Here is a 21,181-nt window from a genome sequence, read left to right as displayed (position 1 = left end):
TGTCGGCATTAAATGAGAAAATGCGTGTACAGCACTCAGCACTGTGCTTGGCAAGTGCTCAATAAATGGGAACGTTAAGGAATGGAGGGAAGGTCAGGAGTACCAAGGAACCCTCCTGTTGGCGTCTGTCTGGTGCACAGCACCTAGTCGTGCCCAGTAAATGGAAGCTAGCATTTCCGTGACGCTGTTGCGGCCGCTTCACTTAAATTTAACTTTCAGATTGACTGTGTGAATAAATGAACATGATTTATATGTATATTTATTTATACTACTGTAAATAATCAATTCCAGCTAGACATTGACCCCTTTTTAACATCTCTGAAATTGGCTTGTGTGTTATAGTCAAACAGGGGCATGCTATAGTTTAAATGGCAATGTTTTTTCATTCATCGTGCTATGTAGTTGGTATTTTAGACTCAGTAAAGTATGGTTATAAAATAGCGGTTTTTGAAAATGTGTTCACTATGACCCTTAGATGCTGCAGAAATGCTCTGGGGCTGCCCTCGTCCTCCTTCTCAGCAACTCAACCTTTATTTATTTTATATAAGGACAGTCTGCCGAGATTTTGTTTGAGAACAAGATTCTGCTGACTTACAAAGTTTAAAAAACTGCTAACTTAAAAGAAAAATAAGCATGATGATTTCCATTCTAAAATTTAAAATGGTTTTAAAACACTACTGCAATTCACCCTTGAAAGAAAGAGTTGAAGGAAAACATGGCATGCAAGAAAATGCAAATCTCAGTACTTTCCAAAATTGGAAAATAGTTTAAACTGTATCAAACATTTCTAAATTTCCCTTTGTATTAAAATAAAAAGTCATTTCAGGCCTGTCCACCAGGAAGTTCATAACTGGAATATCAGTTCTCAAATGTGCTGGCCCCAGTAGAACATCACAGGGTCACAGGCTCTTCAGAACTGACGTTTCTCTCAGCCTGTTGACTGCAGCAGAAACCCTCCAGTGGGGCCCTTTACTCCCTCCATCTTCCTTTAGTCCCTTTTCTTTGTATTGTAGGAGGAGTGAGCCACCAGAGAGGCTTTGGGAAGCGAGTGGTAGTGGATTTTAGGAGGGGAGGACTTGTGTTGACCTTGGGTTGATCCACCTGAGGCCTGGAGGGTTGAGTAGTCACCAATGAGAAAAGCAGGAGGAAATCAGAGCTTGTAAGGTCTAAAAGGAGATTGGACAGAGGAGAGGCCAGTTGGGGGCATTCCTGGAGACTTTGGGGACTTTGACAGGAGCAGTTGTTACCTGTAACAGGTGGAGATCCAGGAGCTCTGGAAAAAGACTCCATTCCTAAAAGGTTAATGAGGCCAAGAGAGGGAAATAGTTTGTGCCTTGGGCTGGGGAGAGAAGTGAGCGACAATTGGAGAGGAGGAGCCAGGACTCCAGGGCTGGGTTGCAAGAGGAGTCAGCTTACATAGGTAGGCAGGAGAGAGGCCTCCAGAAGCCTGAGTCATGAAGGAGGCAAGCCAAGCCAACTGAGTAACGTGAAACCATCAAGCTATACCTTTCATAACTGTGGGTTGCTTGGTGGCCCAGGATTCCCTTTTGTATGGCACCGTGGTTTGGCATCTTTAACAAGCAGCTGCCTATGAGCTGTGTTGTAATGATTATTTGGGGATATGGGAGATGAGAAAGCAGGAATGTGAGGTTTGAGGGGGAAATCCCCCACTCCCTGGCTAGTGGTAGCAGAAATTACTTAGGGAGGCAGGGTCCCAGGTACACCGTCCAGTGGAGGACTCTTGTTTTGGAGTAGAGTTTGGTCACACCTAGCAGAGCTAGCTCTGTGGGAGCAGCGGGGTGCAATGGAGCTGAGCCAACCCTTCCACAAACCCCTGCAAAGCAGAAGTTAGCATTCCAAAAGGAGTGGGAACTGGGAACCCCACAAGGAACCTAAGGACTTGGCTTGTCCCAGTTTTGTGACATTGGGCACATCATTAACCTCTAGGAACCTCAGAGAGTCTCCTCTGTAATGGGACACAGTCAGATGGAGGATCTGAAAGGCTCTTCCAGAACTAAAATTCTAAGATTCCACACCACAGAGGAAGGAAGAAATAGGACGAAATGAGTGTGGGCGTGCTAGCCAGTCCATTGCCAGCGAGGGTCTTGAAAATGGAACCACTGTGTTCTCTCAATAGCCACAGTTCCTTTCCTTTCTCTATTATTAGAGAATCATCAGAGAGGAGTATATCATACTGGTTTAGGGCAAGGGTCAACAAACTTTCTCTGTAAAGGGCCAGATAATAAGTATTTTTGGCTTCACAGGCTATCTGATCTTTGTTACAACTACTCAACTCTGTTGTAGTCGCATGAAATCAGCTGTGGACAATACATAAACAGATGGGTGTGGCTGTGTTTCAATAAAACTTTTTTTACGGAAGCAGGCAGAGGGCCAGATTTGGCCTGGAGGCCCTAGTTTGTTGACCCCTTGTTCAGGCCTGGTCTCTAGAGTTGGGCTGCTTGGGTTCGAATCCGGCCTCTGCCCCTTACTAGCTGTGTAACCCTATTTGAGTTACTAAACATCTCTTTGCTTTACATTTGTTATCTCTATAATGGGGATAACAGTACTTACTCAAGGTTGTTGTGAGGATACATATAACCTCAGAACAGTGCCTGTCACACAGTAAACGCTCAGGTTTAGTTCTTCTTCTCCTTTTTTCAACTGGAATCTTTTGCAGGACTATCACATCACTTATCTGATTGAATCTTCAGTGATCCAGCAAGAATGATGATTAACCCCATGGGTTGCCCAAGTTCACACAAGATAATGACAGAGCTAGGACTCTCTCTGTTCTTCCGGTTATTCAGATCTCTTTCTCCTTATCCTTTGAGATGGAAATTTATGAGACCAATGGGTATGGTCTAAAGGTTTATCTGAAAACCAAGAAATTCTTTTTTAGGGCTGACCAGAGACCCTGATAGAAATTTTCCCCGAGGAAAGAGGGCAGCTTCTCATACTTCTCAAGCTATCTTGAGTAAAATCTTCTGATTTTATCTTTAAGTCTCTAAAACCCAATGATCAGATCAAAGTTCAGCCACTTAGGATGCTACCAGAGTGGCCCACGGGAGTCCTGGAAGAGCCTGGCAGGCCTGAGACCTCAGTGGGAACTCATGAATGAGAGAGGAAGAACGTGAACTGGGTAAATGGACACAGGAGAGGCAGAGAGCTCCCCAAGGGAGCAAGGCTTAGAAAGAAGTCAGACGGAAGATGCACAGCCCGGGTGAAAGTGACCGTCAGGTCCATTGGCCCTCTCTTCCTGCTCTGATTGCTTTCCACCTGCATGTATCTATCTGTGCTCTCCTTTATCCCAGTGTCCAGTGATGAGGGCTGAGTCTGTGTTTTTCTTAATCTTTTTAAAAAAATCTCTTCTAACATCTAGTACAGGGCCTTGCATCTAGTAGGCACTTGACAAATACGTGCTGAATTAAAGAAATGGGAGGGAGAAGAGGGACATGTCCCTAGACCCTCATGCTAGACTGCCTTGTTGATGTCACCTGGGACGTCAATCTGTTATTTCTGCAGTGTCCTCACAGTGTAGGTAGTGGTAAGAGTTCAGGAGGTTAGGAGGGTGCTGGGTCTGAGTAAAAGCCTGCCTCCAGCAGTGCTCCATTTTTCTTATTTCTAGGTACAGAGAAAATTTTTTTTCTTTAGGTTTCTTTTTCAGACTCATGGTAGTAAAACCGGGAAAGCAAGCCTGGGCTCAATCAGAGTGCCCAATTACAGCCCACATTAGACTCCTTGGTGAAGTCTGGGGTTGCCATGCTTCTTCACTATCTCAAACATTTGGTTTTTCTCAGTTTGAGTCAAGATTTTGCAAAACTTGGCAGTTCCCTTAGATGTGTATCTCCTTTCTGGTGAGAGTTTTTTTTGCTTAGTATGCCAGTTGCTGCCTTGCTCTTAAACGACCAGTTCCCTCTCCTCTTCTCCTCCCTTTCCTCTTCCTTCTTCCTCCTCTTTCTTCTCTCCTTCCTCCTTCTCCTCTTCCTCCTCTCTGCTCTCCTCCTCTCTCCCTCTCCCCCTCATTCTTTTCTCTATTTCTTTTTGGTGGGGCCATTTCCCTCCCATTCTTCATGGCTTAGTCTCCTCTGAGGAGTTTCTCTGATTAATGTGTAGCCACTCACCACCCCATCCATGTATTCTGTGTGTTCCTAGGCATCAGTTGATTGGTATGTAGCCAAGTTCCTGCCATCTAGCTTGTACCTAAGTTCCTGCCTGCTCCTTTCCCTCTGGCTTTCTTCCTAGTATTTTCTAACACATTAGCACTTCTGCAGGCAGAGAAAGGAGAAAGTAAATTATGCTCAATATTTCTAGTTGGTTGAAGTCAGAAGAGTGCTGAAATGACTGGTTAAGATGAAGTCCTTGGATTATTCATGTTAGAAATGTTTCTGGGCCTTTCCTGTCTACCATTGGCACGACACATTTTAAGTCAGCTGCAGCCATATGTGTCTTTTTGGGTTAATTTTGTATTAGGGAGGTGTTTTAGAGTTGGGGTTAAGAGCATGGACTCTGGAGCCAGGCTGCCATGGTTTGAACCTCAGCTTCACTCATTCCTAGTTTTGTGGCCTTGGGTGAGTTACTTAATCTCTCTGTGCCTCAGTTTCCTCAGTTGAAAAATAGAGATCATAGCACCTGTCTCACAGAGTTGTTTTGAGGATTAATTTACTTAATACGTGTGAATCTCTTAGAACAGTATATAGTTAGTACCACCCAAGTTGGCTATTCTTCTTATCATCATCATCATCATTATTATTATTGTATCTCATCTCCAGATCCTCCTCCTTAAACTGTGAATTTGATAATTTATCTATTTATGCATTTCTCTTCTTTCATTCTACATCTACATGTTGATGACCTACTATGTGCCATATTCTGTGTTAGGTGCTGGCATATATTTGTGTGTGTGTGTGTGTGTGACACACACATTCTTACAAAATATATCTAAAATTACAAATATTGGTAAGTGTTAAGCAGGAAATGTATTTGAGTCAAGGGTGGGAGGGATGGAGAGGGGTCTTTCTTAATCTACCTAAGAGAATCAGGGAAAGCCTTTCTGAGGATTGAGTATTTAGATTGAGACCTAAAGGACCAGAGGGAGGCATCCACGTGAAGATTGGGGGAAGAACAATCCAAGCAGAAGGAACAGAATGGTCAAAGGCCTGAGGTAAGGAGAAGCTTGGGGTACTTGAGGGGTACTAAAAGGGGGCCAGCATGGGGGAGAGATTGTACATATCGATCAGGCCCTTTGGGTAAGGGCCCTGAGTTTTTGAGGATCCCAAGGATGAGCCCATCTGAATTGCTGGGAGGGTCGGTCTCCAGTCTTCTTGACCTATAAATGCTGACAGAAGACCTCATCTGCCCTTTGTGCCAACAACCTGTGGGGAAATGCCAGCTTTGGCAGTTATTTCCTGATTTCCTGCCCTTTTGGTTCTTGGGGCAAAAAGAGATGTTCATGAAGATAATGAATGAAAGGCACCCATTGTCCATGGAGGACGTGAGCTGACGTAAACAGAGATTATGATGACTCTGGAGCAAGGCCTGTGTCTAAATATTAACAGAGTCTCAGAAATAAAATATTCTGAATATATGAGCCCTACCTTCTCTTCTGTCCCCAGCCAGGAACTATGATCCCTGAGAGATGGCAAGGGTCAAAGATTAAACCTTTCCAAGCTTCCCCAATGGAAAGCTACTTTATGAAGGGAATCAAGATCCCTATTCAGATTAGAGACTGAGTCCCCAGAGGATGAGGGAGGAATCTAAAATACGAGTGTGATGCAGAGGTGCACATGCTGTTCATGAATTTACAGTGAGATGGGTAGGGGGCTCTGACCCCACTGTGCCCCTTCAGGGAAGTGTGGTGCTGTGGCTTCCCCTTCTGTCCTGTGGATGTCAGTCATGTTTGGCTCTGGGACCTTGGGCAGATCACATCACTGCTCTGGTCCTCAGTCTTCTCATCCATAAAATAAAGATGAGAGTGATACCTACCTCACAGACTGTTGTGAACACAAAATAAGATAAAGTGAGGGGCTGGCCCCGTGGCCGAGTGGTTAAGTTCGCGCGCTCCGCTGCAGGCGGCCCAGTGTTTCGTTGGTTCGAATCCTGGGCGCGGACATGACACTGCTCATCAGACCACGCTGAGGCAGCATCCCACATGCCACAACTAGAAGGACCTACAACAAAGAATATACAACTATGTACCGCGGGGCTTTGGGGAGAAAAAGGGAAAAAATAAAATCTTTAAAAAAAAAAAAAAGATAAAGTGAATGAAATGCCTGGCCCCACACTTGGCTTAAAGGAGGCACTGTAAAAATCAATCATTCTCTCTCCTTCCCTTATTCTTCCAGGATGGGGCTCTCAAAGTGTGGTGCCCACACCAGTAGGATCACCAAGACAGGGGATCTTGTTAGACGCGCAAAATTTCCAGCCCCAGTCCAGACCTACTGCATCAGAAACTTGAAGGGATGGGGCTCAGCAATCTGTGGTTTAACAAGCCCTGCAGGTGATTCTAATCAGGGTGGACCAATTTAGCAAATGAAACTACAGGATGGCCAGTTAAATCTGAATTTCAGACAGTGAACACTTCTTTAGAATGAATACGTCTCATGTGATATTGGGACATACTTTTACTAAAAATGTATTTGTTTATTTGAAATTCAGATTTAGCTGGGCATCCTGTATTTTAACTCCAGATTCTGATGCCTGCTAAAGTTTGAGAACCACCGTGTGAGGATATCTCAAGGGAGGCATCTAGCACAGAGAAAGAATGGAGAGGAGACCCTGGGATATCTTGGTGTCATTCCTTAAAGGAAGACAGAAGCTGGGAGCAGAAAGCCACCTCTAGAGCTCTGGACATTCTGGGAATTATGGTCCATTAACAAAGAAAGTGGCTTCCTGAAATACATTTTCTCTTTGAGCTGTGAAGATCTTGCTCCCTCCAAGAGAAAACAACCACTCTGTCTCTTTCAGGAAATTCAGGGCACTCCGTAAAAACATGGGCTGTGTAAAAGCGTCATTGATATTTCTTCAGGATAGTGTGCCTTTGTGGGGCAAAACTTTCTTAGAGGTTTCTCACATTTGTCACCTCATTTACCCCTTGTGAGGTAGGTGAAGAAGGACTCTTCGGTTTATAGCAGAGGAAATTGAGTCTCAAGGCAGTAAATTGACGGGCTCAAGTTCACGTAATTTGCTCTGGCAGAGCAAAGATTAGAACCAGGTCGAAAGTCTCCCAGTTTGCATAGGAGGAGAAGAGAGTGAGGTAGACACCATTTAATCATGCTTTCAGATACAATTATTGATACAGAGTGCCTTTTCCAAATACATTGTCTGCATCTGATGGTGAAGCTAGAAAGACACACACAGCAATTGTCTGTTGCCTTAGGCAATTCTTGATTCCTGGATCAGTGTCCTGAGTGTCCACATGCTATCTTACTTTCCTAAGGGTGTGGCAGTAAAGATAAAATTAATGTGTACGCTTGAATCACTTTCTTCCTCTGAACTATAATTTTGTTTTCATTTGAAAATGACGTGGTTGACTGTAATCATTTTCCAGGTAATTCCAGTTCTAACATCAGATGACTGGGTTAAGATGTCTGTTTCTAATTTCTGTTACACAAAACATAATTTTTAGTTAGCATTCAATGACACTTTCATGTCTTTTTCTACATCTCCTCACAATAAACACTTAACTTCCCTGCATGCTTTATTCTCAGATCTCAGGCTCTGCGAGTGAATCTGAGACAGCTCTGGAATTGTTGCTCTTTATTGTTAAAGGTTTTAAAGAATTGTATTCTGCTTATCAATTACACAAACTCATTTGAAAAAATTGGAAAAGTATAAAAAATACAAAAACACACTCACTGTTTTCTCTTCCAAAGATAACCACTGTTAAATTTGGAGAGATATATATCCAATATGTATACTTATATATAAAATTTTGGGGGATCATATGATAAATAAGCTTGTATGCTATTTTTTTATTTGGCATTTTATCATGGTCACCTCCTCATGTCATAACAAGCTCTTCAAAGGTATAATTTTAATGGCTGTATAATATTCAATCTTAAGTATGTGCCTTAATTTATTCAGTCATTTTCCTATTATTGGACACTTATGTTATTTCCAACTTTCCTATGTTGTAAATAATATGGCAATGAACATACTAATGAAATCCTTGTATATAAAACTTTGTCTTCTTTTCTGATACTTTGCTTAAGAGAGTCCTAAAAGTAGGATAGTATGGTGGAAGGAGAGGAGATTTTGATATGTACCAAGAAACTGCTTTCCAGAATTACTTTTCTATCAGAAATATATGGGAGAGACTATTTACTTGCCACCACCAAGTATTATCACTTAAAAAGTTTTGCCTGTGTGATGGACTAACCCACAAAGTCTGATCCCCCTTGAGGTCTTGTTCTTACTAACACTGAATGTACAGGTCACCATATTGACATCTCAGAGCAGTTCATAGTCTCTAGGGTGCTCCACTGTTCTTATGGGCCCCTTCTTGGCCTGGCTAGCCAGCTTTATTGCCTCTTGCTCAGGAAATAGTGGTCCTTGGTGTGTCTCGGTGAAGAGTGCTGACTCCATTGCAGCCGGGAGGAACAAATGCAACGCTGAGGCATTCAGTAACCATGGTTCCTGTTGTTTCTCCAAGAGGAGAGTCTAAGGATTTGGTATCACTCACTCACTCACCCACTCAGCAAACTTTTATTGCGTGCTTCCCGTGTGCAAAGAAAGTCCTGTGCTAAGTGGAAGCAGAAATGCTCTTTGAGGGCTAGAAGATATCTATCTGCGCACTTGTGCAGAAACAGTTAACAGCATGGGGCATGACATGCACCAGGAGAGTGAAACAGATGACACAGGTGGGAGACCACAGGAGGAGGAGCTCAGTTCTGGATGACGTCAGTGGAGAGATGGGACTGGCTTCCTTTTGAAGACTGGGGCAGTGATTTTGTAGGCAGAGCTTGATGGAGAGGGAGTTCCAAGCAGGTAGAAATGGCATAAATAAAAGCAGGAGGCAGAAAAGCCAGAGCATATCTAGAAGACTGAGTCAGTGTGGTTTAGCCGGAGCACAGGGGACCTGAAAGGGCTTCGAGAGACTGCTGGGTGTGGAGAAGGAGGAGGGGGCTGGATTGTGGAGACCCTTGAGGGCATGTAATTCCTCTTCCTAGTTTCAGGCTATGGCAGAGGAATCCTCTTGTCATCAAGATTTATTGCCTCTGCTGGTTGAAGTCACCTTCTGGGAACTCTTATAACCCCATCTCTGGAGATAAAGTGTCTGTGGAAGGATTTCCCACAATGCCTTTGGCTTCTGTGGATTTCCATTTGAAACGTCTCAATCAGTTTGCTATGGCGTGAGGATATTCTGGAAGTCTTTATTCGACTGAGCCCAGCAGTTCCAGGGATTCATCGGTGAGATTGGTCAAAACTTCTTGCAGTCCATGTGCTGCATGTTGGCATGTGGTTGAAGTGACAGTGTCTCCTACTCAGTAGCAGGAGTGCCATGGTAATGGACCTTTAAAACTCAGGAGGTGAAGTAGGGGACTTCGGAGAGAGAACCTCTTTCACCTAAACGTTTTGTCCTCCACATCTTAGCATCCCAATTTTGTAGTTAGTCACTACGCTCCTATTCCTGAGGTCAAAATAAGTTTAAGGAGGAAATAGTGACTTTCAATATAGTCTAGGGCAGGCCTCTAAAACTTTATTGTGCATAAGAATCACCTGGAGAGCTTGTTACTCTAATTCAGAAGGGCTGGGGCAGGGGTGGGGCGGGACAGAGGATTTGCGTTTCTCACAAGCTCCCAGGTGAAGCTGATGCTCCTGGCTCACAGAACACCCTGTGAGTAGCATTGGATCATGGAGCCCATTTCTAGGACCAAGTTAAGTGCTGAAGGAGTGATCATTAAATAGACTAATGTCCGCCTTTCATTCGAGAGTTAGATCCCATCCTTGCTAGCTTCTGACTTCTGACTTTAATAGGTGGTAGGAAGAAATGAATTCAGCCAGATGTTTTCATTTGTGGTTTTAGTAGTTTTCCCTTTAGAGAAGGCTTGTGGGAAAACATCAAATTTGTGCCAAACCCTGGAAGAATTGAAGTAAAAAAATTTTAAGTGATAGAGCCACTGTATTGTTAAGGCAAACCAAATTGGTATTATCAGAAATCCAAACTGCAATGAGAGGAAATCTGTCCTTATTTAATAGTCCAAATAATTTAGAGGCTCATTCTCTTGGGGTGACAGGAATTAGAGGGACTGGCTTAGTTCTCACCACTGCCAAGGTCCCATAGATGAGTGGCAGGTTTAAAAGACAATTTGGGGGGCTGGTTAAAGTTCTGCACGCTCCGCTTTGGTGGCCTGGGGTTCATGGGTTCGGATCCTGGGTGTGGACCTACTCCACTCATCAGCCATGCTATGGAGGCATCCCACGTATACAGTAGGGGAGGATTGGCACAGATGTTAGCTCAGGGCTAATCTTCCTCACGAAAAAAAAAAAAAAAAGAATTTGAAGCCACTTGATGTTAAAACCAGATTAGAAATCAAGAAGGACTGCCTGCCTGCTTCACTCTGGAAAGCCCTGCTTCACTCTGAGGCCCACTTGAGGACACAGAGCGGGCTGAGGGCGGCAGAGAGCAGCAAGGATGGTGAGATTCAAGTCCACGGCCCGTGAGGAGCAGACACATGAGAAAAGGAAGCTTAGCCTGGGTTCACAGTCCCTGTCCTCAGATGTTGGGAGGGCTAGCTTGCAGGAGAGAGATTTGACTTGTTCTGTATCACTTCAGACAGCAGAAGTAGGACCAATGGGGAGATTTCAGCTCAAGGTAAAGAAGAACTTTGTCACCATTAGAGTTGTTCCTTTATGGATTCAGCTGCCTTGTAAGGTGGGGAATTCTCTGCCACTAGAGGGATGCATCCAGAAGCTGACCATCACTTGGAGCGTGTTGCAGAGGGGACTCAAGCTGTGACATCTATGGGTCCCTCCAGCTCTGGAGGATTTTATGATTCTATAATTTCTCCATATGTTTCCCTTCCTGCTAACTTTCTAGGATAGGAAGTTTAGGCAGGAAAATGTGATTGTGAATTCCCTAAAGTCAAAGGAAAACATAATCTTTTTGCCTTTGTGATGTGACATTATGTTATTTCCCCAGTTACCATGTTATCAAATCTGTTGGGTTTGGTCAGACCAAGCTGTGCAAAGCTCATCTTGCACAGTGACAGCAAAACTATCCAAATAGTTGTCATGCTTCTTGAGCCCCATCAGGGGATGAGGAAGGTTTAGAAAGAGGTTAGTCAGAAGCAAGGTCAAGCTAGGGGAAATTTTGGATGAAGTCTAAATCCCGACCTCAGAAGGAATGTGGAAGGAAATTACAGAGAAGGCCATGATGATTCATGTCACTGGGTCACTCCCTAGATGCCATGATTCCCAAATGGGTATGAATGTGGGTGAGGAGTGAGGAGTGGACAGAGAGAGTGTTTGGGAAATCAGAGTGATGAAAGCATCGTTAATGAGCTCCAGGGAGAGGAAGGGCAGTGTAGGTCATATAAAGCAATGGTGTCTATATTAGCCTGCTTGGGCTGCCATAACAAAATAGTATAGACTAGCTGGCTTAAACAACAGAAATCAATTTTCCCACAGTTCTGGAGGCTAGAAAGTCAAGTTTAATGTGCTGTCAGGGTTGGTTTCTGTGAGCTCTCCCTTCCTGGCTTGTAGATGGCTGCCTTCTCTCTGTGTCCTCACATGAGCTCTACTCTGTGCGCGTGTGGAGGGAGAGGGAGATCTGTGGAGTCTCTTTCTCTTCTCATAAGGACCAGTCCTATCAGATTAGGGCCTCAACCTTGTGACCTAATTTAACCTTAATTGCCTTCCTAAAGACCCTCTCTCTAAATACAATCACAGTGGGGGCTAGGGCTTCGACATAAGAATTTTCGGGGAACACAATTCAGATCAAAATAGCGTCCACGGTAGTTCTTGTGAATTGTTTTTGAGGGTGAAGTGATTGTCCTCTTGGAGGAGAGGAAGGACACTGGTTGAGGGCCAGCTGAGTGTCAGTCATTACTGATTCATAATCTCATTTGACTCCTGTCATGAGAGGAGATTGAAGCTTGCAGATGTTATGGTCACCCAGATAGTAAGCGGTCAAGAAAGCATTCAAAGTCTAAGTTTTAAGCTCATGCTGTCTTCTCACTGGAGGGGACTTTAACTTGAAATCTTGCTGAATTCCTAGGACTAAGTCTTTAAACTTGGAGATGCCAGGAAGACTGTTGGCAGGCCCATTTTGGGGGTCCGAGAAGGTCTTTGAATAGGGAAGTAACTTAATCAGAGTTGTGCTTTGGAGAGGTAACAGGCCATGTGAGTGGTGGGTGACTGGAGATCATCTAGAAGCCTCCTGCCATGGTCTTGTTAAGAGGTATGATAGTCTGCACAAGAGCGATATAAAAAGTGCTAGATGCCCATGACATTGTGAAGGCGGAGTCACAGTTTTGGTAAATGACTGAGTGCAGGCCATAGGGTTAAGGGAGGGAGTCTAAGATGTGGCCAAGGTGAGCAACTGGGAGAACAGTAGTGCTCCTGCAGAAGGGAATTGAACCTGTGCCAAGGACATTCTAGAATCCCCAAAGGTCTCCTGGCTCTCATTCCATCAGATGGTGAGGGGGTATCTCAGGAAAGCCTGCAACTGCTTAAAGTCCAATGTCCCCATTTGGGGGGATGTTGGAGAGGACCTCTTGAACTTCAGGGTTAATCTAATGTGGTTAATCATTACTGGTAATTATGTCCATAATAGTAGAACATTAGGCTTAATAATTTATCAAGTGAGACATGATAAATGAAAAGATAACGGCTCAGGAGAGGCAGGCTACATGCAGAAAAGAAATTTGATTAAAAGTGGATTGTTATCCCCACCAAGCTTTGAGGAGAAAGAGATAGATATCTCTAAGCAGCCTGCTTGTCTCCCAGTTTACCCTTCTTTTTTTGGACCTTGCAAAGCATTTTAATGTTTATGCTATAATGAGGACGAGATGTAGTCTGGAGCAATAGAACTTTTCACACCATGAGAATTCCACTTATAGTCAGAGACATGGTAATTTACATCTTTATGCAAAGTTTACTGGGTCCTATTCTTTTAACTGGTGGTCTGTCAGGATTTGGTGCTCTCATTGCTGCAGGACGAGTTTATTTCTCAGTCAGGGAACCACACCACCCATCTGTCGGTTGTCATACTGTGGTGGCTGTGAAAGCTATGCCACTAGTATTTCAAATACCATCAGGGTCACCCAAGGTGGACAGGTTTCACTGGAGCTTCTAGACTAAGGCAGACTAGGAAGAAGGACCTGGCTACCCACTTCTGAAAAAATTGGCCGGGAAAACCTTATGAATTGCAGCGGAGCATTGTCTGATATTGCGCCAGAAGATGAGAGGATGGTGCAAAAAGACTGGACAGGGTTCTGCTCTGCTGTACACAGGGCTGCTGGGAGTCAGAATCCACTCAACAGCACTAACAACAAATTCTTTTAACAAAGACAAACATCCTTATGTTGTGCAAGGCAGTTTAGAGTACAGATACCAAAAGATTGAAACTCTTAAGTGGCAACAATCAAAGTTTGCAGTTTCCCCTTCTTAATGAATGGCATCCTCCCAGTTACTGAAGTCCTGAATCTGGGAGTTCCCCTTGATTACTCTTTCCCTCATTTCCCAGATCTGATCCATCAACAAGCCCTGTCAACTTTGTTTCTAAAACATACCCCCAATCTTTACACTTGTCCTTGTCTTAACTGCTACCACCTGAGACCAAGCCTCTGTCCTTTCTTACCTAGATGGAGCAGTAGCCTCCCACACGTTTCTCTGTTTTCTCCCTTGCCCCCCACACTACACTCTCCACACACTTGAAAGCCATCTTTAAAAGGAAATTAGATCCTGTCCCTCCACCAGCTAAAACTCTCCAGTGGCTTCCTATCCCACTTAGAATCAAATCCACTTCCTAGGACCTACATGATGCATTCTTTCCCAACTTTCCATCTCATCTCCTCACCCACCACTCTGGCCTTCTTTCTGCTTCTCAACCATGATGACCTTCCCCCCCGGGGGTCTTTGCTTTGCCAGAATGCTTTCCCTCTGATGTCGGCATAGTTAACTTCTTTTATCATTCTGATCTCAGCTTAGAGGTCCCTCCCAGAGAGGGACCTTGCCCGACTCTCCAATCTAAAGTAGTCACTCATCACACCTACTCTAATCTCTTCACAGTACTTATCACTCTCCGATTTTTTTTTGGTTTATTTATTTATGTTTCCTCTGTTAGAATATAAGCTTCTGGAGAGTAAAGAGTCTGTCTGTGCTATTCATAGTGGAATCCCCACTGTCTAGAATAGTGCTTGACACATTGAGTAGATGCTAAGTTAATATTTGTTGAGTGAATGAATGAAGGCACTTATACCACTGTCTCTTCATTCTGGAGACCTGCTTCTGGCCTGGGCTTCAGGGATCTCTCCCTCTCCTCTGACTTAGCATTTGGAACTAAACACCCACTGCCTTATATTGGGGTTAGGACAGTTTCTTGGAGTAATCTTTCTTTTGGGAAATACATGTTTTGTTCCATATTTGGACTGTATTAGGGATATTAGACAACTACCAGCCTCCCGTCATGGCTCAGCAAGAATGGGAATAATTATATTAGTTTGGTATCAGATGCTGCTATGCCTTCTCTTCATAGGTATAGAAGGACTCAAGAACTTTCTCTTGGTCCTCAGATGCAATTGAGTTGATGGCACAGTATTGTGATTGGTCACTGCAAGATCCCTGTCTTGTTTCACCCGATATTTTGTCCTTCATCTCCCATTCATGATCCCACTCTCCTTCCCCCTTCCAGCCTTCCACTCTTAGATATTTAATATATGTACTCCAACCTGTCTTCTAACGTTTGTTTTTAGACATGTGTACAGCCTTGAAAAATGTAGTGTTTTGTGCATGGGTCTGTGGGGTCTCTGGGACCTTTGTGAAAAATAAAAATACTATATCAATTTAGAGACATTGTTATTATTATTAATAGCATCTCTTGTTACTTGTGAGCACATGGAATCACAGAATTTAACAGCTAGGAGTCACTTGGAAGTCATCGGCTCTACCCCCTGCCTTCTTTGACAAGTGAGAGGACTGAGGCCCAGAGACTTCCTTTTAAATGATTTCTTTCAACGAAACTGTCTACATATACTGAGAGCCTGCATTGGTTAAGGTCCAAAGCCAGGAGTGCTGGAGGACACAGAGGAGAATGGCACAGGCCCTGTTCCTGAGCCCACAGCCTCTTAGGAGACTTCTAGAAGAGGCCTGGTGGGCCATGGGGCTTCCCATGTCCTCTTCACTGTTGTGCACTGGGCTCACAAAGGACCCACATATGACCTGATTTGGGGATGGGTCCCACTGCCCCTTCCTCAGATGTCTCCTTTTCATCTTCACTAGTACCCAGGTCCCCACATCAGCTTTCGGAACCGGTGCTCCTGACAGACTCCAGCACAGTCAAGTTCCTGGCCTGCCTCTGTTCTTTCTTATCTGTCTCTCGGCTGACTGTCTCTTCTGTCTTTGGCCCACTCTGAATGTCCTGGTAAAGCAGAGTCTTCACCTGACTTTCTCTTTGTGTTTCCAGATTGGAGCCTCTCTCTTTGCCAGTAACATTGGAAGTGGCCACTTTGTGGGGCTGGCGGGGTCAGGAGCAGCTTCAGGCATCGCCATGGGGGGCTTTGAATGGAACGTGAGTAACATCAGAGACGTTGTATCCTGGAGTTGGGAGGAGCTTCAGCAGTTGACCAGTTCAATCTATGCTCAGAGATGCTCTAGATGTTAGGCAACCTCTCAGGGCCACCCTGGGGTGCACATGGAGGAGGGGCACAGCTTCAGGAGCCCCAGGGTCCTGCTCCCTTTACACCAAAGTAGCATGAGAAGACCACTGACATGACAGCAATGGTGTTTCTTTCTTCTCTTAAAAAGTCAAGCCCTCCTGTACCCTTTCACCCACATTGGAGGTTTGGATGCCCACTACCAGATTTCCAGTATTATTATTATTTTTACCTTTTTAAAAGTTCTCTAAATGGTATCTTACTCCTTGTAAGCCAGGGAAGAGGCAAAATGAGCTGTGATGTCAGTGGTGCAGTCCCCTTGGGTTCCCTCCACCGTTACCCAGCTGCCATTCCTGTGGGCCAATCAGGCAGCAAAGGCCTCCTCCAGTCTCTCATGGCCACCGAGGGAGTTGTCCTCAGAGCCCAAAGAAAAAATGCTGGGTGACTGTCCTGCAGCAGCTGAGGACCCTGCAGGATGGGCTAAGATTCTTCCTGGTTTGACTCCACCTCTTTTTTGGTTTCAGGCCCTGATTTTGGTAGTTGTGCTGGGCTGGGTGTTTGTCCCCATTTACATTAAGGCTGGGGTAAGTATCTGCTCTGTGATTCTATTTCCTGCTGACAAATATACATGTGAGCTTGGTCCTCCTGGAAGGCAGAAGAGACTTTATGGGATAAATGGCAGAGAAAGCCTGTGGCTTGGGTTTCTTTCCCAGGTTCTGAAGTTCCTGACTGCTCTTGGGGGCATTAAACAGATTCACTCAGCCATGACTTGTCCCTCTAGGAAGCCTTCCCAAGCAGTCTCATTCTGTTCAGTGCCCTCTGAAGCACCACCTCCCTTCATGCTGGGTGTGTACTTGCAAGGCACTTCCATGCATCTGCTCATGGTGTATAATTGTCTGCCTCTGCCTCTGGAAGGGAGGCTTCATGAGAAAAAACCCATATTTCCCCTCCATTTACATGTATCAGCAGCTCTTGTTTGCTGAGCATGCAGCTGGTACTCAACTATCAAATGCTTGCTCAGTCTCTTGACTGAGTCTCTCTGACATTTTACATATGACAGTTTTAGTATCATCTCTTCAGTGAGATATAATGAGCACCTACTACATGTAAGTCTGTACATTAGGAGCTGACAGCACTACCGAAGGAACACAGGGCAGGCTCTGTGTCTTCTGGAGGCTCGTGGACTATTGGTGACACGTGTCTGATCCCAGGAGACACAGGCTCAGGATAGAGGGGATGAGACAGCGTTGTTTGGAATTTACAGAAAGGAACTGGGGGAACAGCTCAGCAGGTCTGTAGCCACAATCCTTCTCAAGGCATGTGTGCAGAGCAGGGTGAAACACATGCCCTGCCTGGCCACCTTGTTAGGTGCACTGAAAAGATGCCAACGTTGCTGTGATGTCTCGTTCACAGTAGGTGCTTTGTATGGGAATATCTATCTATCTATCCCCTCCTCCTCCAAGGCAAAGATCTACCTTCTTAGTTATGTGCAGTCATGTGTTCATTAAAAAAAAGTGTTTATTGGGCACCTTCTATGTCCTGGGATAGTACCCAGCTACCTCTGCAGTGGCAGGCCATGTGGGATTAAGATGAGCAAATGGCTGGAGGATGGAGGCCATCTGTCCACATCTCAGACTTCTCTGACCAATGAGAGTTAAGCCTTGATCACACTTCTGACACCAAGTGAATGCCACTACTCTGCTTGCTCTGGGCCTTCTGGTCACTCTGGCTGGTGGTGACCTCCCTTGCATCCCATGCAGGTGGTGACGATGCCAGAGTACCTGAAGAAGCGATTTGGAGGCCAGCGGATCCAGGTCTACCTCTCTCTTCTGTCCCTGTTGCTCTACATTTTCACCAAGATCTCGGTGAGTCCACTGCCCTGGGAACTGTGCACTGGCTGTCTCAGAACCTGCCCACTCTCACTCCTCAGCACGAGCTGGTCCACCAAGGGGCAGTCTATAACTTTCCATTAACTTCGTCTCTTAGGCCTGTTTCTTCTTAGGGTGAAGTTCTATTTCACATGTCAAGGAGCCAATACATAGAACTCCTTATCCTCCACTGTGGGGAAGGTTAAAAACATAAACAGGTTCAAGATGGCTCAGTGAAAGCTGTTCTTAATAGAAGATTAAAAGGCTGTTAGGGGTGTCTGAGGGCTGGCCCCAACCTTAGAGGTAGCTGTGGGACTTTATGCCCTGTCAGGGTCAGAACCTGGCTCCAGCTGATATTTCTGATGCACTTAAACATGGGAAGTCAGTGACAACTCTTGAAGGGACCTCAAAGACTCTCGTTTTTCTTTGATGGACAGGGAAACGAAAACCCTGGAGATGGAAAGTACTTGCTCAAGGTGCTGAATCAGGAGTAGACCCCAGACATCTAGCTCCAGTTTACTGTCCTTTTCTCTGTCTGAGACTTCTTATATTTGCTTAGAATCAGCTCCCTGTCCCTTGGTTGCTAACCCTCTGGGAGATTCCTACTCTCTCTGAATCCAACCACTGGGGCTGCTCTCCCCACCGTTTAGCCTGTCTCCCTGCCATTTGCAGAGGGCTACAGGCCCCAGTTTTCAGAGCTGAGGTTTCTCAGAGATTGGCTGGCTGTTGGGGTCGACTTGAGAGCTGTGCAGAGTTCTGGGCTGACCCACTGGAGCAAGTCTTGTATTCCTTCTCCACTTCACTTTTACTCACTTGAAAGTGTGCAAGTCAACATCTTTTGATGGTACAACAAAACAAAGCCAAATACCCAGGAAACCACTGAAGTTCTAGATATTCCTCTACAGCCCAAAAGATGGTGGGAAGAGAAAAGTTTGCTTATGTTTTGCCTGACATCTTTTTTTAATCCCCAAAGTAATTGTCAGTCTGATAAATGTCAAAGCAACAGCGAGAAAAAAAAGAGAAGGAAAATGTGAATGATAAAGATAACAGAGAGAAAATAGGACCTTGTTCAGAAAACTACCTAGAAGAATAATTGGAGGAAGTATGGGGTTATGGAGGAGCCTGGGCTCCTGGTCTGCTCCACTGCTTACCAGCAGATGACCTGGCCCAAATGGCTTATTGCTTTACCTCTCTGGAGCTTAGCTTCTTCATGGGTAAGATGACAATAACAATTCCTGCCTTGCCTACCTCACTGGCTGGTGGTGAGGATCAAATGGATTTATTTGACAACATGAAGTGTAAGTGGAATGTAAGATATGATGATGAACGTGAGAGCCCTCGACCCTCCCTGTGAGAAGCTCCCTGGACGCCTCAGCTCCCTAACCTACCTGGAGAAGAAGGCTGTATATTCTGGATACTAGACCTTTGTCAGATATGTGATTTGCAGATATTTTCTCCCAGTCTGTCAGTTGTCTTTTCGCTTTCTTGGTAGTGTCCTTTGATGCACAAAAGTTTTAAATCTTGATGAAGTCTAAATTATGTGGTTTTTTTCTTGTTGCTTATGCTTTTGGGGTCATTTCTAAGACTCCATTGCCAAATCCAAGGGCAAAGAGAGAAGTGGCGTTTTCTGAGATCACATAGGGAGTGGCTCCAGCTTTTCCCCTTAGTTGGCAGTTACAAAGTGCTCATTGCTCTATCAGAGGCACTATCTCGTTGGTTATGGTCAGTTTTTCTCCTTTTTCTTGTCTTTCCCCAGCCAGCACCAAAGGTGAGATTGGACCAATCTCAGCATCTTGCAAAAGATCTGCCCTGGCTGAAATCTGAGTTGGGTTGGCTCTGAACTGAACCTTCTGCTCTCGCTAGGTAGGGTGTTGAAAAAATAGCTGCTAGTGCTTCTGTTTTCCTGATTACTTGAAGTTGACACAACAACAATATTAAATAACATTTGCAATTTTTTTTATTTTGGAAAATTTCAAACATGCACAAGCAGAAATAGAATAGTATAATGAACACTCATGGACCTAATACTCATCACTGGGCTTTAATAATTATCAACATTTTTCCATTCTTGGTTCATCTATCCCCTTCCACTTTTTTTCCCCCAGCAGTATTTTAAATCAAATCCCAGACATCATGTCATTTCACTGTAAATTCTTCAGAATTCATGTTTGACTTTTTAAAAACTTAACTATCATGCAATTATCATACAGTGAAAGTTATGGTAATTTCTTAATTTAGGTAGTTTAATATCTGATCCATATCCAAATTTTCCTGATTATCTAAAAAATGTCTTCTTACAGCTGATTTGTTTGAATCAGAATCCAAATGATGCCTACACATTGCATTTGATTGTACTTTCTTTAAAGGAATACATCTGTATATCTATATAGCTATCTTCAGCTTATCACAATTATTTTCTCCTTTTATATTATTACCTTCCAGTTCTGGCCTACATGCACATAATTTTTTTTTTTTTGGTGAGGAAGATTGTTGCTGAGCTAACATCTGTGCCAGTCTTCCTCTATTTTGTGTGTGGGATGCTGCCACAGCATGGCTTGATGAGCGGTGTGTAGGTCTGTGCCTGGGATCCAAAGCCACGAACCCCGGGCTGTTGAAGTGGAGTGCAAAAACTTAACCACTATGCCACTGGGCCAACCTCACATACATTTTTTTTAAATTGGGTTGTTTGTTTTTTGTTCTTGAGTTGAAAGAGTTCTTTATGCATTCTGGATAGTAAACCCTTATCAGATATAAATAATTTGCATATATTTTCTCCCATTCTGTAGGCTGTCTTTTTGCTTTCTTGGTTGTTTTCCTTTGATGCATAAAAGTTTTAAATCTTGATGAAGTTCAATTTATCTATTTTTACTTTTCTTGCTCATGCTTTTGATGCCATTCCTAAGAATCCATTGCCAAATCTATGGTCATGAAGATTGACTCTTATGTTTGCTCCTAAGAGGTTTATAGTCTTAGTTCTTACATTTAGGTCTTCGAGCCATATTGGGTTAATTTTTATATATGATGTGAGGTAGGGGTCCAACTTCTGCATGTGAATCTCCAGTTTTCCCAGCACCGTTTGTTGAAGGGACTATCATTTCCCCATTGAATGGTCTTGCACATAGCTTTTTTTATGCAATTCAATGAAAACAAGCTGTAGCTAAATGGGCCCATGGGGCTTTGTCTTGGAGTTGAGAATGACACTCAGGATTACTGCTCTCTTCCTGCCCAGCTTCCTGACTCAAACTGCTGCTTCCCTTGATTGGTGCCTTTGTAATTTCCCTGCCCATGTGATGAGGCCTCCTCCTTCACTTGCTCCTCCCTTCCTTTAGGATTAGTTCTAAGTTACAAGTGAAAACCCTGGGCTTTTCAGTCCTATTTCATTAGAGACCAGCGTGCAGAATCTGCACTAGGAAGTGCTGGAAGGGGTGGAGAAATCAGGCTTCCTAAGGTTGGTGAGGGAACTGCTCCTCCTCTGTTCAGCTTGTGAGGTGACACCTG

The 21,181-nt window shown here is 44.2% G+C and overlaps 1 protein-coding gene across 1 annotated transcript in view; it reads left to right on the top strand.

Annotated features, from left to right (window-relative positions):
• Positions 1 to 21,181, top strand: part of SLC5A1 (solute carrier family 5 member 1) — a 61,940-nt gene that overhangs the window by 9,393 nt on the left and 31,366 nt on the right. The window contains exons 3-5 of the mRNA XM_008542549.2: positions 15,626 to 15,730; positions 16,340 to 16,399; positions 17,576 to 17,680. Coding sequence (XP_008540771.1) covers positions 15,626 to 15,730; positions 16,340 to 16,399; positions 17,576 to 17,680 — 270 coding nt within the window. The remainder of the gene's footprint in view (positions 1 to 15,625; positions 15,731 to 16,339; positions 16,400 to 17,575; positions 17,681 to 21,181) is intronic.

This window comes from Equus przewalskii, chromosome 7 (assembly GCF_037783145.1).
Source record: "Equus przewalskii isolate Varuska chromosome 7, EquPr2, whole genome shotgun sequence".
NCBI lineage: Eukaryota > Metazoa > Chordata > Mammalia > Perissodactyla > Equidae > Equus > Equus przewalskii.
This window is presented reverse-complemented; position numbering and strand designations above follow the sequence as displayed.